General features: G+C 36.8%; 1 protein-coding gene across 1 annotated transcript in view; it reads right to left on the bottom strand.

The window, feature by feature from the left end:
- SPTLC2 (serine palmitoyltransferase long chain base subunit 2) overlaps window positions 1–14,216 on the bottom strand; it is an 80,504-nt gene that overhangs the window by 44,613 nt on the left and 21,675 nt on the right. The window contains exons 3-4 of the mRNA XM_072963507.1: window positions 2,945–3,099; window positions 1,390–1,538 (exon numbers count right to left, since the gene is read on the bottom strand). Coding sequence (XP_072819608.1) covers window positions 1,390–1,538; window positions 2,945–3,099 — 304 coding nt within the window. The remainder of the gene's footprint in view (window positions 1–1,389; window positions 1,539–2,944; window positions 3,100–14,216) is intronic.

Here is a 14,216-nt window from a genome sequence, read left to right on the forward strand (position 1 = left end):
ATAGAGAGTGTGTGGAGAGGGCGGGATCTGGAGGATAAGAGACTGTGGAAGGAAGGTGCAGGACTCGGTCAGATCCTCAGCTGATCCCACTACCCAGCTGAAGGGCCAGACATGTAACTCAAGCTATTTTGGATACTCTATCCTCAGTCATAATGCCCTACCCAATCCCAGTTGGAGCTGAGATAAATGACAAGCCCTCCCCAAATCACAAAATCACAAGCAAGTTAAGTATACATTTCTACTGTAAGCCACTAAGTTTTGGAATGGTTTGTTATGTAGCAAAAGGCAAGTTAAAAAATACTTTCCCTTATTCTGTATTGTGATTTTACAACAGTGCGCAAATCCTTAAGGACCAAACAACTGGCTAAATGCAGAAAGAAAAGATGCTGAGAAAGAAGACTGTTGAATTTGGATGTTATATGTCCTTAAAGCTTAAGCAAGTCATTTAACCTCTCTAGACCTCAGTTTCTTATCTATCTACCTCATGACATCATTGTGAAGATCAAAAGGGATAAGATGTTCAAGCAATTTATAAAATATAAACTGCCATAAAGATGTAAGATATGATTATACTATGTCATCACTGCACGATGCACTCTAACCACATCACTGGGACCCTGAGAGAGAACCACCCAGCCGCATGTACCATTCCCTAGGCCCGTGAGAAATAATGAATTGTTGTTTTAATTCACTAAATTTGGGGGGTGATTCACAGTAACAAATACCCAGAAAGTTGCTTTATAATTTCTGTGGTTATCAGTTTCCTGGAACAAAATGGAAAAATCTAGAATCTTCCTTTGAACTTAAATAAATTAAATCTCTCCGTATAAATTTGTTTACTTTTACATTTTATAGACATATAATAATAATAAAAGAGTTAACATCTATTGAGTGTTTATCATGTTACAAACACTTTACACAAATTAGCTTTCTTTTCTTTCTTTCTTTCTTTTTTTTTTTTTTGGTGCTGAAATCCATATTCAATTCTTGAAACAGGACAATAAGGCAGGAATGATGATTAGCCCGAGTTTTCCAGTGTGCAAACAGGTCAACCCTTACAGGTCCCTGAGCCCAGCAGTACTCTTAACCACTATCATTTGCAAAAGCCAATTAAGTTAACATTAAAGTTATAAATGAAACAAATACTTAATGGAACTTTTCTTGAGATATTCTACATGTTCAACATTATGGAAAACATAAATATATCTCAAAACACAACTAAAAGCATTAAAATCACCCGTCATTTCAGAAAAATAAAATATTATTTACCTGATCTAAACTTCATGGCAAAGTATGTATTTGGATGTTTAATATTCTAGCTCTGTATCAGTATCATTCCTGAGTAAAAAGGTTAAGAACATCAGCCGGCCAAACACAACCGACACTTACCAATCTCCTGCCGGGTGCTGCACACTCCAACTCCGTACTCCTCCAGGACTTTGGCAGCTGCCTCCTGACATGATCCAGTATTCCGTGCAAATCCAAGATAGTTGTAGGAACCCATGTTTATAACACCTTTAATTATGTTCCCTGTGTACCTGTGTTTCAATATCATAAAAGTTCATGAAACCCACGAGCAAATCAAATACCTACATGTGATAATAAACTTATTGGTAATACAAAAGGAAGTATACAGGGGGTAGAGAGAATATGGTTTAGATGAAAAGCAGCTCAAACTCACTACTGATTAGGAAAATGGAAGTTAAAACAAAATGCCGTTTTTCACTTATCAATAGTGATGTTTGAAAACTGACCATATCCAGTGCTGGCCAGCACACTGCAGATAAGATCAGTCAGTACCCTTTTTTGGAGGGCAGTTTAGCAGTACTAATCCATTAAAAGATATACATACCTTTCACTCAGCAATTCCTACATACATATAAAAGGATACTTGCTTAAGGATCCTTTAAAAGTCACTACACAACCACGTCCCTTTCCCAGGCACACGGACTAGTGATACTTCACAGGTGGAAGTTTAGTCAGCCTGGGACCCCAAGTGAGGACAACATGGTTCAGAGGTCCTACCAATCTAACACTAACATGAAGTATAGACAAGAAATAAACTGCTGTGTTCTGACTGTGAGATTTTGGGGTTTTTAACATAAGATGATGCAGCCAAAACTGCTACCCACCTTATATATCCATCTATACTGTAGAATACTAAGTAACCACTACGTAGTGTGAATACACACAAGTTGCCTTGAATACACACAAGAAGGATGTTACTGATTATGTTAGCAAGTTAAAAAAGCAACATGTAAAATAATTTCTATAGTATGATCTCATTTGTGTAAATCCAAAACTACCTGTGTGCAACCCCAGTAATACACGACATACATACCCCACAAAAAACATCAGGAGGGATAATATACAATAAACTGGTAACAATGGTCACCTCTGGGAAGTGAGGATTTGTGGGGAAGTGGATATGCAAAAGGACAGTGGTCATAGTTGTCATAGGGGAACTTCAGTTTACCTGTATTGTCTTTAAAAAAAAATGACCACACAATCATGTAATACTTGTACAATGTAAAACATAATAAAATTTTACAAATACAAAAAGCTCTCTAAACAATTCAATCCATTTAAGTAAAAACAGTCCGTATATCCTTGAATCTTTGTGAAACCAAAATATCCAGAAAAAAATTCAGTCACTTGATTCTGGTAAATGGCATAACAGAAAAGACTACTTTTCTTCATGGGTTTTCTAAATAAGTCAATTTCTGCTTTCAGCTATAATCGATCACAGTAACAAATGTAATAGAGAAATAGATTTTTTTAAATCTCAATAACAATAAACAAGACGCAAGGAAACTAATCATGCTGTATTGTACTCTCAGCTTCTACTTTTATTTTGACAGAATATATTAATTGCAGTAGAATATTTTCTGAAGTGAAGAAATTCTTCTCTAGTTGTCAAGAAATAACTTCCCAAGAGACTCACTTGAAAGACCAGTTGTAATCATGAGACTGTCTCTCCATGATGTCCACCCTGGCTCCAGGCACACTGCAGATGGGTCGATTCCAGTTGTCTCTAATCCTCATGTAGAGGTTCCTTGTATAGAAGTTCTCGAAATCCTGATACAATGACACAAAGTCCTGCCAACAAATGGTGAAATACTTTCTATAAATTTAACTGAGTTCTTCTGAAAAGTTTTACAACTTCCCCTTCCATATTGCAAAAGGACTTTAGAATGAGAGGTCAGTTATACAGAACTAACTCATATGAAAAACATTTGGAAAGGCATCAGTTTTTTACCTATCTATCTATCTATCTATCTATCTATCTATCTATCTATCTATCATCTATCTGGCTGTTTGTTTGGTTAGTTCATGGAGGCACTGGGGATTGAACCCAGGACCTCATGTATGCTAAGCACATGCTCTATCACTGAGCTATACCCCCACCCACTATGTCTATTTTAAAACAACTCTTAGTCAGGTAAAAGTCACTTAGCTTTGATGGTTGATCTGTAAGAAATGGTTCCAAGTAACAGAGAGTTACTGTATGACAGCATTAAAGCAAAGCCTAAGAACTGAATTTGGTAAAGCCGGCCTCACAAAAATAAAACTTAGGTGTACAATTCTGTCATTAAATGGTCTTCCTTCTTAATAACCTTATAAAAACTGCTGTTTTGCCCCTTCCCCAACAGTAACACACTGGGGGGAAATGCCATAAAAACCCTTATAATTCCAATTTCTGCCAAGAAAAATAATTTCAAAATTAAGATTCCATCCTGTGCATATTTTCAAGGATCAAAATAAAATAAAACCAAAGAAAAATTATAAACAAGAAATATTAAAAGGTAGATTATAGAAAGACACCTATTTCAAGTTTCCTTCCTTAGATGGGAGTTTAAAAAAAAAGAAATCTCAAATTGAATTTCCATGATCAAGGATTTAAAGCTCTCCTTTTCTCTCTGAAATTAAATTATGCCAAAATTTACATCTGTAAAAAATAACAGTCATAGTGGAGGTGTAATTACTGTATAATCTTATGTCCCACGTGGTATGACCACTGCTGAGGACACACCACGACCAGACCACATGAGATCTACTTGAAGGTAAAGGGTAAACCAAACAAAAAGAAAACCATACTACAGTTTTACAATAGCCAGCAAACCACCAAGCTTTTAGCCCTCACATCTGGGCTTGATGCCAATCTAAATCAATCTGTTAAGTAAGCTAATCAAAAACATTAAAAGTTTAAGCCTATTCTGTAAAAATTTTCATTGCTAACGAAGACTCTACATAAAACTTTAAAATTAACAACCTTCTATGACACTGGACTCTAAAGTGCCTACTAAATAAGCCTCACAGTAGATAAAATCTTAAACAAAGCTAAGCAGAGTCAGGAAGTACTCAGGAATTTCTGGTACCCGATACCACCTCTCTGGCAATTCGTTCTAATATTTACATCTTCTTAAGAGAAAATATCCATAAATAATGTCTTCTCTCACAACTGGAAATTTATCACTCAAATACTATGTCCCTTTTGATAACCTTCTTTTCCAATAATACTGGATGAATTAAAATTGAAACAGAGACATCCAAATTCTACGTAAGGACTTTCCTTTAACTACTATTCACCGTGCGTTTATTCCAAAAAGGAAAAAACAAAAAAGTAGTCTCCACCTCTTCAATTCACATCAAATAGGGTAAACAGTACTAACTCTTCTTGATTTCATTTCTTTATAACTTTCTAAACACTGCACATTAATGCTAAAGGTATTATTAACACATATACTTGAGAGAGAAATACTCCATCATGGACAAGTTTTTATTAGCAACAAAAAGCAATTTTTTTTTGCTTTTACTATATAAATAAAAAAAAAAAACTTGAGAGTCTAGTCCTATCGCGCAGAAGGGTTATTAAACTCCAAAGAGAAAAGGGCTACAGGCCAGAATGAGATGAGATTTGGGTAACTACTGACATAGCCATCTGAGATTAGGAGCCATCTGAGATTAGGAGGGCAGGGATGGACTCTGATCTCCTGAACAGAGACAGTCAAGATCAGGGAGCTCCACCTCTCCTTACACAGTCTTAGAAAGACTAAGTTCCTAAGGGATCAGACTTACACAGTGAAGAAGCTGTCACAGGGAGGGATGTTAGAGATCAAAAGCAGGTGGGACAGAAGGGTAGAAGAGAGGGACTCATGGCCAGGGTAGCAGCTTTGACTGCAGTTGGAAGGTTCGGTAGAGAGCTGAAGGGAAGCTCACCAACTCCCTGCAGCCTTGAAATGAAGTAAGAAAGGGGATGGAAGGGGACCGCTTTTTGTAGTTCTAGTTCTAGGCAACAGCAGTGTCTGTTTCCAAAAACATCTCATACACTTTAAATATTCTAGGACTAGGGTTAAACTAGAGGACTTATCTTTTCATTCATTCTTCCAAATATCTTTTATTGTGCACTCAATATATGTTGAATTCACTGATAGACTTGAGATACATTAAAGAACAGAATAGTTCTCTACGCAAACAGTGACACTGCTCCTACCCTCACTGCCCCACCCCCATCCCACTCCACGTCCCCATCCCACTCTTCTTCCCCTTCAGTTTAGTCATTGTGAAATGACTTTAGTCAGGGCTGACCCAATACTCATTTGCTCAGACACTGAACAAACATTTACTGACCAATACTTTCCAGGAAATAAGTCAGGCACTGGGGATAAAAATGAGTAAGACACAACCTCTATACTCCCAAAGATCTCTTAGTGTGGTGGAGAGGCACATGAATGAAGTTACAATACAATATAACAAGTATTGTAGGGGGCTGCTTGCCCAGAGACAGTGCCTAATCAGTAGCTGAGCGGGAACAACAAGAGTTGGTTCAACCAGTCCTACGGATGCCCTTTTCATGGACACTTTCTGAAGATCCTCGCAAACCCCATGTACCAGCATACAACCAGGACACACAGAGAACAAGACCTCGCTGACACCACTCTGGATTTTTGGGCTTGGAGTACTCACCAGTTAAGAGACTTCTCCATTAGCCTCAAAGGAAAATAATTCAAATTTATGGATTTGTTATTTAGGGATCAGTGAAGACCTTACCAAAAGTAATCTGGGATCATCTTAATAATTAGCCAATAAATAATCTTTATTGTTTAAGCCTATTTTAGGTGAGTATTCTAGAAAACATCTTATATATTGTTTAAAATAAACAGGTACCACCTATTCTAGTGTCTACGCGGGCCTTAAGATCACAGGGTAATATACTATAATAACCAGTGGGATCTAGGCAGCACCCCAAAACCCAACACGTTAATATATCTGCAGGAAAACTATGACTGTTCATACTAAGTGGGATGAATAAGAGCTGAAAGAGCAACCCATCTCTTCAGGTCAGATTTTGCCACATGTGTTGAAAAAAAAAACTTTTTGGTTTTCAGATATTTTAGGACATTGATTGTAGACATGGGCTTGTGAACCTTCTGGAAAAATACAGGATGATCATGACAAGTGAAACCGTGCCCCAGAGAGTTAACAGAAGCTGACAAATAAGAGAAATTCTTGAACTTTTCTTACAGAACAACAGATAAGGGAATAGACTGCTAAAAACTGTTTGTTTGCAAGCTGTCTTCATTGATTAAACTCGCTTTAGTTTTGTTTTTGTTTTTTTCTTTTTTAACTGCATGCCTTCCCAGCTTAAACAGTCCAGTTGTTTCACAGGAACTTGGAGTCAGCTCCTGCCCAGTGTGAGCTGGCTGGGGGCTGGTAGGGACCATCAACCCTAAAACTGAGCCTGGATGTCCAATGAATAGGCTTTTGACATTAGAGGGCTAGAAAACTCTACCCTTAGGTCAAGCTAAGCAACTCCATTTTGAATATGCAAAGCATGTAACCTAGATGTGCAGAACAGATTACCTCACCTTTTCCCTGTCTCCAGTCACCTTTCTCCATGCCTAAGGCCATGCTGTTTATCCCATAAATACCCCAACACCCTCACCTTCAGGGAGGTGGATCTGAGACTTGTTCTCCCATCTCCTTGCCTGTCTGCCTTGTGGATAAACTCTTGGCTATAAATCCTGGAGTCTCAGCATTTGGCTTGCCGCACACTGGGCAAAAAGACCTGGCTCAGTAACACAAGTATTATTCTAGTATTTGCATTTCTATGTAGCATACTAACCCTCTGCATATAAATAAGTTTTGAAAGCTAAACCAAACCAAACCAAACCAAACCAAAATAAAAAACCAACAAGGGAAAAAGGCTGAGTGCTACTACTTAAAGAAGTTGACTTTAAAACAATCATCCATGTTTAAGAGCAATTCAGGCCAACATAGATGACCCGATACTTTCATATGATGATGAAAAAGATGATGAATAATCACATCAACAGCAACAAGAGTTCCCATTTACTGAGTACTTACGTCTTGCCAACTGTTAAACACACCTTTTCTCTTAAATATCTCTGAGTCCTCTTACAAAAGCTACTATTCCCATTTTCAGAAAGGCAAAATGGCTTTCTCAGTTAGAGAACTGGCCAGAAGCAGTGCCAGAAACTGACCCAGGTCTATGCTCCTAACCCCAAGGCCACACTGGCTCCCATTCTATGCTGTTACTAAATCAATTGAAATATTCTCTACAGCAGTCAAAGCACTTTAAGACCACTGGGCTACTGGCCTTCCCACTCCTCTCCTATGTTCTGCCTATGGCTAGCGTGCCTGTGATTTTTTTTGAGAACTAAATATTTAGTAAGTTATTATCTGTATTTTGTAGATTAAAACAAGACAATGTGTTCAGGTCACACAGGAACTCAGTGATACAGCTGAAACTGAGACACTAGCACTATTCCAAACTGAGCCCTACTTCTAATCCTAGTAAGAATTCTCAGCACCAGTTCTAACTTAACAACTTTAACTTAGTCTAGAATCTAGGGTACAAATCTCAGCATATCAACGGACAAAATTTCTCTCAAAAAGGAGCATTTGAGGCACACAATCACTGCTTTGATGTTTGGATAAAAAGCTTGGCAAACATGCTCAGAAATGTTTCAGGGCCTTCTCAAGATAAAAATGACTTACAGTTCCACTTCTGACCTACTATCCCTGATGCAGGGAAAGAAATGAGGGTAAAGAACTCTAGCAGTCAATACACAGTCTCAGTCTCTGAAGAACGAATCAGAATCATGGAAAAGCTTCGCTTCTTTCATTAAAAACTTGGTTAAGTAAAGAAAAATGGGGTAGAACAAATAAACATGTACAAAATGATAGCATAAAGTATCTAGATCTTCCTCCTTTAAAATGGCATACTTATTTTAAAAAACAACGTACTCATGCAACTGGACATCAACAGGTAAAAAAAAAAAGAACTTTGATCTAAACCTTACATCTTCTACAAAAATTAACTCAAAACGAATCAGTCTTAAATGTAAAATGTACAACTATAAGACCTTTGGAAAAACCTTCCTTCATTGCTGGTGGGAACGTAAAATGGCACAGCTGTGGTGGAAAAGAGTTTGGTGATTTCCTCAAAAGGTAAATATTGAACTTCCACAAGACACAGCAATTCCATTTCTAGGAAAATAGCCAAAGGAACCTAAAACAGGTATTTAAACAAGTACTTATATATGAATGTTCACAGCAGCACTATTCACAAGAGCCAACATGTGGGAACAATCCAAATGTTCACCAAGAGATGAACAGATAAAACAAAGTGCAGTATATACATACAATGGAATAGTATTCAACAGCAAAAAGGACTGAAGCATTAACTCATACTACAGTGTGGCTGAATCTCTAAAACATAAGTGAAAGAATCCAGACACAGACAGTCACATACTGTATGATTCCATTTTTACAAACTATCAGGAACAGTTAAGACCATGGACACAGAAAGCAGATTAGGGGTTGCCAGGGAGAGGCTAATGGGAAGTGACTGCTTAATGGGCCTGGGTCTTCTCTGGGGCTGATGAAATGTTCTGGAGCTGGATATGTAGAGGGGATGGTTGCACAACACTGTAAATGTAGTAAATTCTAATGAACTATATACTTAAAAATGGTTAAATTTATGTTACATAAATTTTACCCTCAATAAAAACAAAAACAAAAACAAAAACAAAAACAAAAGCAAAATAGTAACCCCCAAAACCCTCTATTAGAAGTTTAATGAAGTAAGAAATAATTCAATCTCAATCCAATCATCCATTTGTTTCCTGAGTTACTAGAAAACAAACAGTGTTTTATTATTTTCAATGACTCTGCCCCTCCCTCCATATAAGAGGCAGCTCCAGGCATATGTTAAAACACTCGGTTTCATCTAGTCTTGGCAATTAAACAGGGCAGTCCATGACGTAACACGTGGTACCGCTGAGGACACTGACGTTCACGCACTGAAGGTAAGTGAAATGAGCAGGAGCACAGGCGGGCCCAGCATCAATGCCACTTCAACTAGATTCTGACTCACCCATTCCTTGCCACTGGAATACTAGCTAAGTGACCAAAACTTGATTTCTTTATGAGAGATGCCACCCTCGACCCTCCAATAAAAAGTATACCTCTAATGCTGCTGCCATCAGTGAAGAGGAAATAAGATATGAGAAAGTGAAGGTTCTTAGAAAATACAACTTTTAGATAAATAAAATGTGGATTATCCAGTTCAATAATGGTTTGGAGCAATGACATGCAGAAATCCTCCGTTCAACAAACTATCTTTCTTAACATGAAAAACTGCCATCAAAGGAGGTAAAAATTTAGTGGAATCTAAATAAGCACCACATTAGGGGTAGAGAAGTAAAAGCTGAACATGCAGGTAGCCTGCAGTGAGGGGCAGTCTTAAAAGCAATGGTTGCAAACTCTGAAAAGCTGGTAATGGGGCCATGTGAAGATACATACATCAGTACAGAAAAATGGCTGAATAAGCCTGTTCTTACTCTGTATTCAGACCAGTCTCTCAGCCACAGGGGATTAAGTGAGGTAGATGACCAGAATCCCTAAGGGAATGTTTTACTTAAATTTCAGAAGTCAAAAACCAGGGCCTCACTTTCCTGAAGCCTAGTTTATTTCTCCCAGGTAAAAACAGGTACTTGTTATAATGCAGGGAAGCAACATCTTGAGAAGAATAATTCCTATCACAATCTAAATTTAACTTACCAATCACATTTTTATACCTAAGTTTCATTTTTTTACACATCTATACCATGTCCAGATATCTGCCTTTTTTTCTTTATATTATTAGATTGAATCAACATGAAATTATCATTTTAGCAGTTCAAAAATGGTAAAATATTGGCAACTTCATGTGATTCAATGTCATATTTTTTGTTTAAAACACAATGAAAGTGGAAAATATATCCCCACAAACTCGGGACAGGACAAAATAAACAAAGTACAAAAAGCACCATTCATAAAGGAAGACTGATAAATTTGCTTACTTCAAAAGAACTTCTGTTCATTAAAAGACACCATACAAAGAGTGAAAAGATAAGTCACAAAATGGGGGAAGATAGCTGTAAAATGTCTTCTAAAATACTTAAAAATTTCCTATAAACCACTAAGAAAAAAACAGAAATCCAACAGATAAACAGGGAAAGGATTTTAATTGGCACTTCATGAAACAGAAGCTTCAAATGATGATTAAACATATGCAAATATGCTTAGCTTAATTGGCCAATAGAGAAATGCAAATTAAAACTATAAGATACCAGTCATAAATACAACAGGACTGGCAACATATTTTAAGTCTGACAACTGTAACTGTTGGTAAGAATGTGGAACAATGAGAATTCTCAAACATTGCTGGTAAGTATATAAAACAGTACAATCACTTTCAAAAATAGTCTGGCACTGTCTGGTGAAATCAAACACATGCATACTCTACAACCCATTTATTCCAAGCCTGGAGAAACTCATGGATACACGCTCAGGAAACACATCAGAACGTTTACAGCAGCTTTATAAGTCACTGACAAAAACTGGAAAAAAAAATAAACAAACCAAAAACCTCAATGTCCACTGACATCAGTGTAGATAAATAAATTGTAGTACACTCTGAGATAAACAGCAATGAAAACAAATGAAGCAGACTTTCACAGCAACATAGCTGAATCCTATGTTAAATATACAAATTAAGGCACAAAAAACATACACAAAGCAAATCCATTTATATAAAGTTCAAAACCAGGCTTAACTAAATTTTATTGTTTATAAATGTTCACACAGGTGATAAAACCATAAAGAAAAGTCAGTACAATGATTACCCCCAAGGGAAAGGGATAAGGTATGACAGAGAAGAGGCATATATACATATACACATACATAACACACACACACACACACACACACACAACTTCTTTATCCAATCATCTGTCGATGGACATTTAGGTTCTTTACATATCTTAGCTGTTGTAAACAGTGCTGCTATGAACACTGGGGTGCACCTATATTTCAAATTAGTTTCCTCCAGATATATGCCCATGAGTGGGATTGCTGCATCATATGGTATGTCTATTTTTAGACTTTTTTGAGGAATCTCCATACTGTTTTCCACAGTGGCTGCACCAAGTTACATTCCCAGTAACAGTGCAGGAGGGTGCCCTTTTCACCACACCCTCTTCCGCGTTTATCATTTATGGACTTCTTAATCATGGCCATTCTGACTGGTATGAAGTGATATCCTACTATAGTTTCGATTTGCATTTCTCTGATAATTAGTGATACTGAGCATTTTTTCATGTCATGGCTGCTTACTCACATAAGCATTGATTATATCCACATTTGCTTTGTATTAACCTTTCCAGATGTATGTTGCGTATTTGTATATATTTATATATAACCAATGAAGAGGTTAAAAAATAGGTGTTTTCCAATAAGCCTCAAACTTTTATACAGAAGGAAAAAATATTTTTCACAATATACAATTTACTCTGAAAGTTTAATCTGACAGTTTGTTGAGCTGCCTGGCTCAACAGTGTGTAACCCAATTTACGTAACCTTAACATCTGATCACAAGAAAATCTACTTTATCTAATGGCACTAAGATACTTAACTATCTGGAAAAGATGAGGGTGCTTCAGAACTCTTAGTCACTGAAACTGAAGGCTACACATCTGAAACCTTCTCTTTAAAGACACACTAATGCTGTTTACAAGTTACAACAGTACTGCTGAACTATTTCAAGACATTTGGTGATAATAAACAGAATACTGCCTATTATCAAAGACAGGCTAATAAAACAAAAGTCTACAGTGTTTTGAATTTTTATTGTGGCAGCACCTTTTCTAGAGAAGGAAACAACCTCATAAGATATATCTAGAAATAGCCGAAACATGACAAAACTGTTTCAATACTTAAACTAAGAGAATTTGAAAATCCCAAATAATGGAGTCATCTCATGGTTAAAAAGCATTATACGACTAGGAGTATTTATTTACAAACCAACAATGTCATCTTTAGCTTCTTTAAAGAAGACAATTAGGAAGAAGTAACCTGTGAAGAGAAATTAAACTGGTGACTTTAAAATCTTTGAATTGTGGTTAATTAAGAGCTTTCCCTACTGTTCATGTAAGTCATACTACTGTCTGTTCTTTCCTGTTTTTAATGTTATAGGCAGGAAGCTACTTCTTTGCTGTTCCTATGACATCAGTGAAAGTATAAAGATTTCAAGATTTCAAAAACACTTGTTTTCCCTAGATCTAAAACTGAGCCATCTGTGTGTTTCTATGTGCATATGTATTCACAAACACACACACACACACGACTGTGAATATCACAAACACACACACACACACACGACTGTGAATATGTCAATTCAAAACTCAGAACTTGTCATTGTTATTATTACCATCACTCACAATACCACTCACATCTTAACATTTACTGCATGTCTAATATGTGCCAAGTATTCTTCTAGGCACTGGTTATAATGTAGTAAACAGAAAGACAACAATAATCTCTGCCCTTGTGGAATTAATGTTTTGGTAGAAGAAACAGATACTGAACAAGACCAGTAAGTATGCTAATAGTAAAAAATGCTAACGAAAAGAAAAATCAAACAAGGAAGGAGGATGTAAGATGCTGGAGTCATGCTGAAACTTAGCTGAGGAGGACAGGGTACATTAAAGAAGGAAGAGGAAGTGAGGGAACCATTCAGGAGACTATCTGGGGGCAGAGCTTTCCTGGCAGGCAAACAGCAAGTGCAATGGCATTGAGGCAGGAGTGTACTTGGTGTGTTCAAGGAACCGCAAAGGGGCCAGCGTGGCTGGAGCAGATGAGCGAGAGGCTAAGCAGTAGGAGATGATGCCTGGGTGCTAGCTGGACACTTTCTGTTAACAGTAACAAAAAAAACGGTGATTTTTATGGTATGTAAATTATATCTCAATAAAGCTATTTAAAAAAAAAAAAGATGGCTGCAGTCCTGGACTCCACACTTACCACAAAACAATGGAAAACAGAGCTCTTTTTAAACCCACAGAGCCACAAAAGACAAATCAGTGATTATCCCCCAGCTTAATATATATCAAATAACTATACTACATTAATAGTTTCCAAATATACTGCTAAAATGACAATTATCAGAATATTCTTAGTAAGCTACTTTTTGAAGAAGTGAAGAATAAAATCCTTCCAGGAATTCCTGTTAATGTATTTCAATTGATGTCCTCCTTTGTGTCTTGAAAATTATGTATCAGGATATGGACATATCTCTTCTCAATAGCTTATCCATTCCATTTCTGAATATTTGATCATGAACAAACTATAGAGGCAAAATGTTAAAGTTTAGTAAGTGTGTGGTAACAACCTACTATAATTTATTCCCTAGATTCCAAGGTATTTCCTATCTAGATATTAGAAATGTTTTATTAATTCAGGCTTTCACTGTAGCTGTCCCATACATGTTTCTGAACTACTAGCTTCATCTTACATAAAAAAGAAACCAAACAATGAGGGAAAACACTATTCTCGTCCAAAATACCACCAATAATGGAGGATCAAGCAGTAAAGAATTCCAATAGCTTTATGCAATTTATATAACAGAACAAACTTACGCTCATTCATCTTTATTAGCAGGACCAAATAGCAAAAGTTAAAAATAGGCTCTCTTTCATAATATAATGAGGAAGAAAATAAGGATGTGGCTATGAATACCACTCGCTCAGTGAAATAAGGAAGCAGCAACACTGTATTTGCATTGTATGATCCTAAGCAAGCGCTGTCCCTCACCTCTTTCCGGTGTAACACTCTAGAATTTGCCCATCCCTCTTACCCAGCATCAGAAAACA

This window comes from Vicugna pacos, chromosome 6 (assembly GCF_048564905.1).
Source record: "Vicugna pacos chromosome 6, VicPac4, whole genome shotgun sequence".
NCBI classification, from domain to species: domain Eukaryota; kingdom Metazoa; phylum Chordata; class Mammalia; order Artiodactyla; family Camelidae; genus Vicugna; species Vicugna pacos.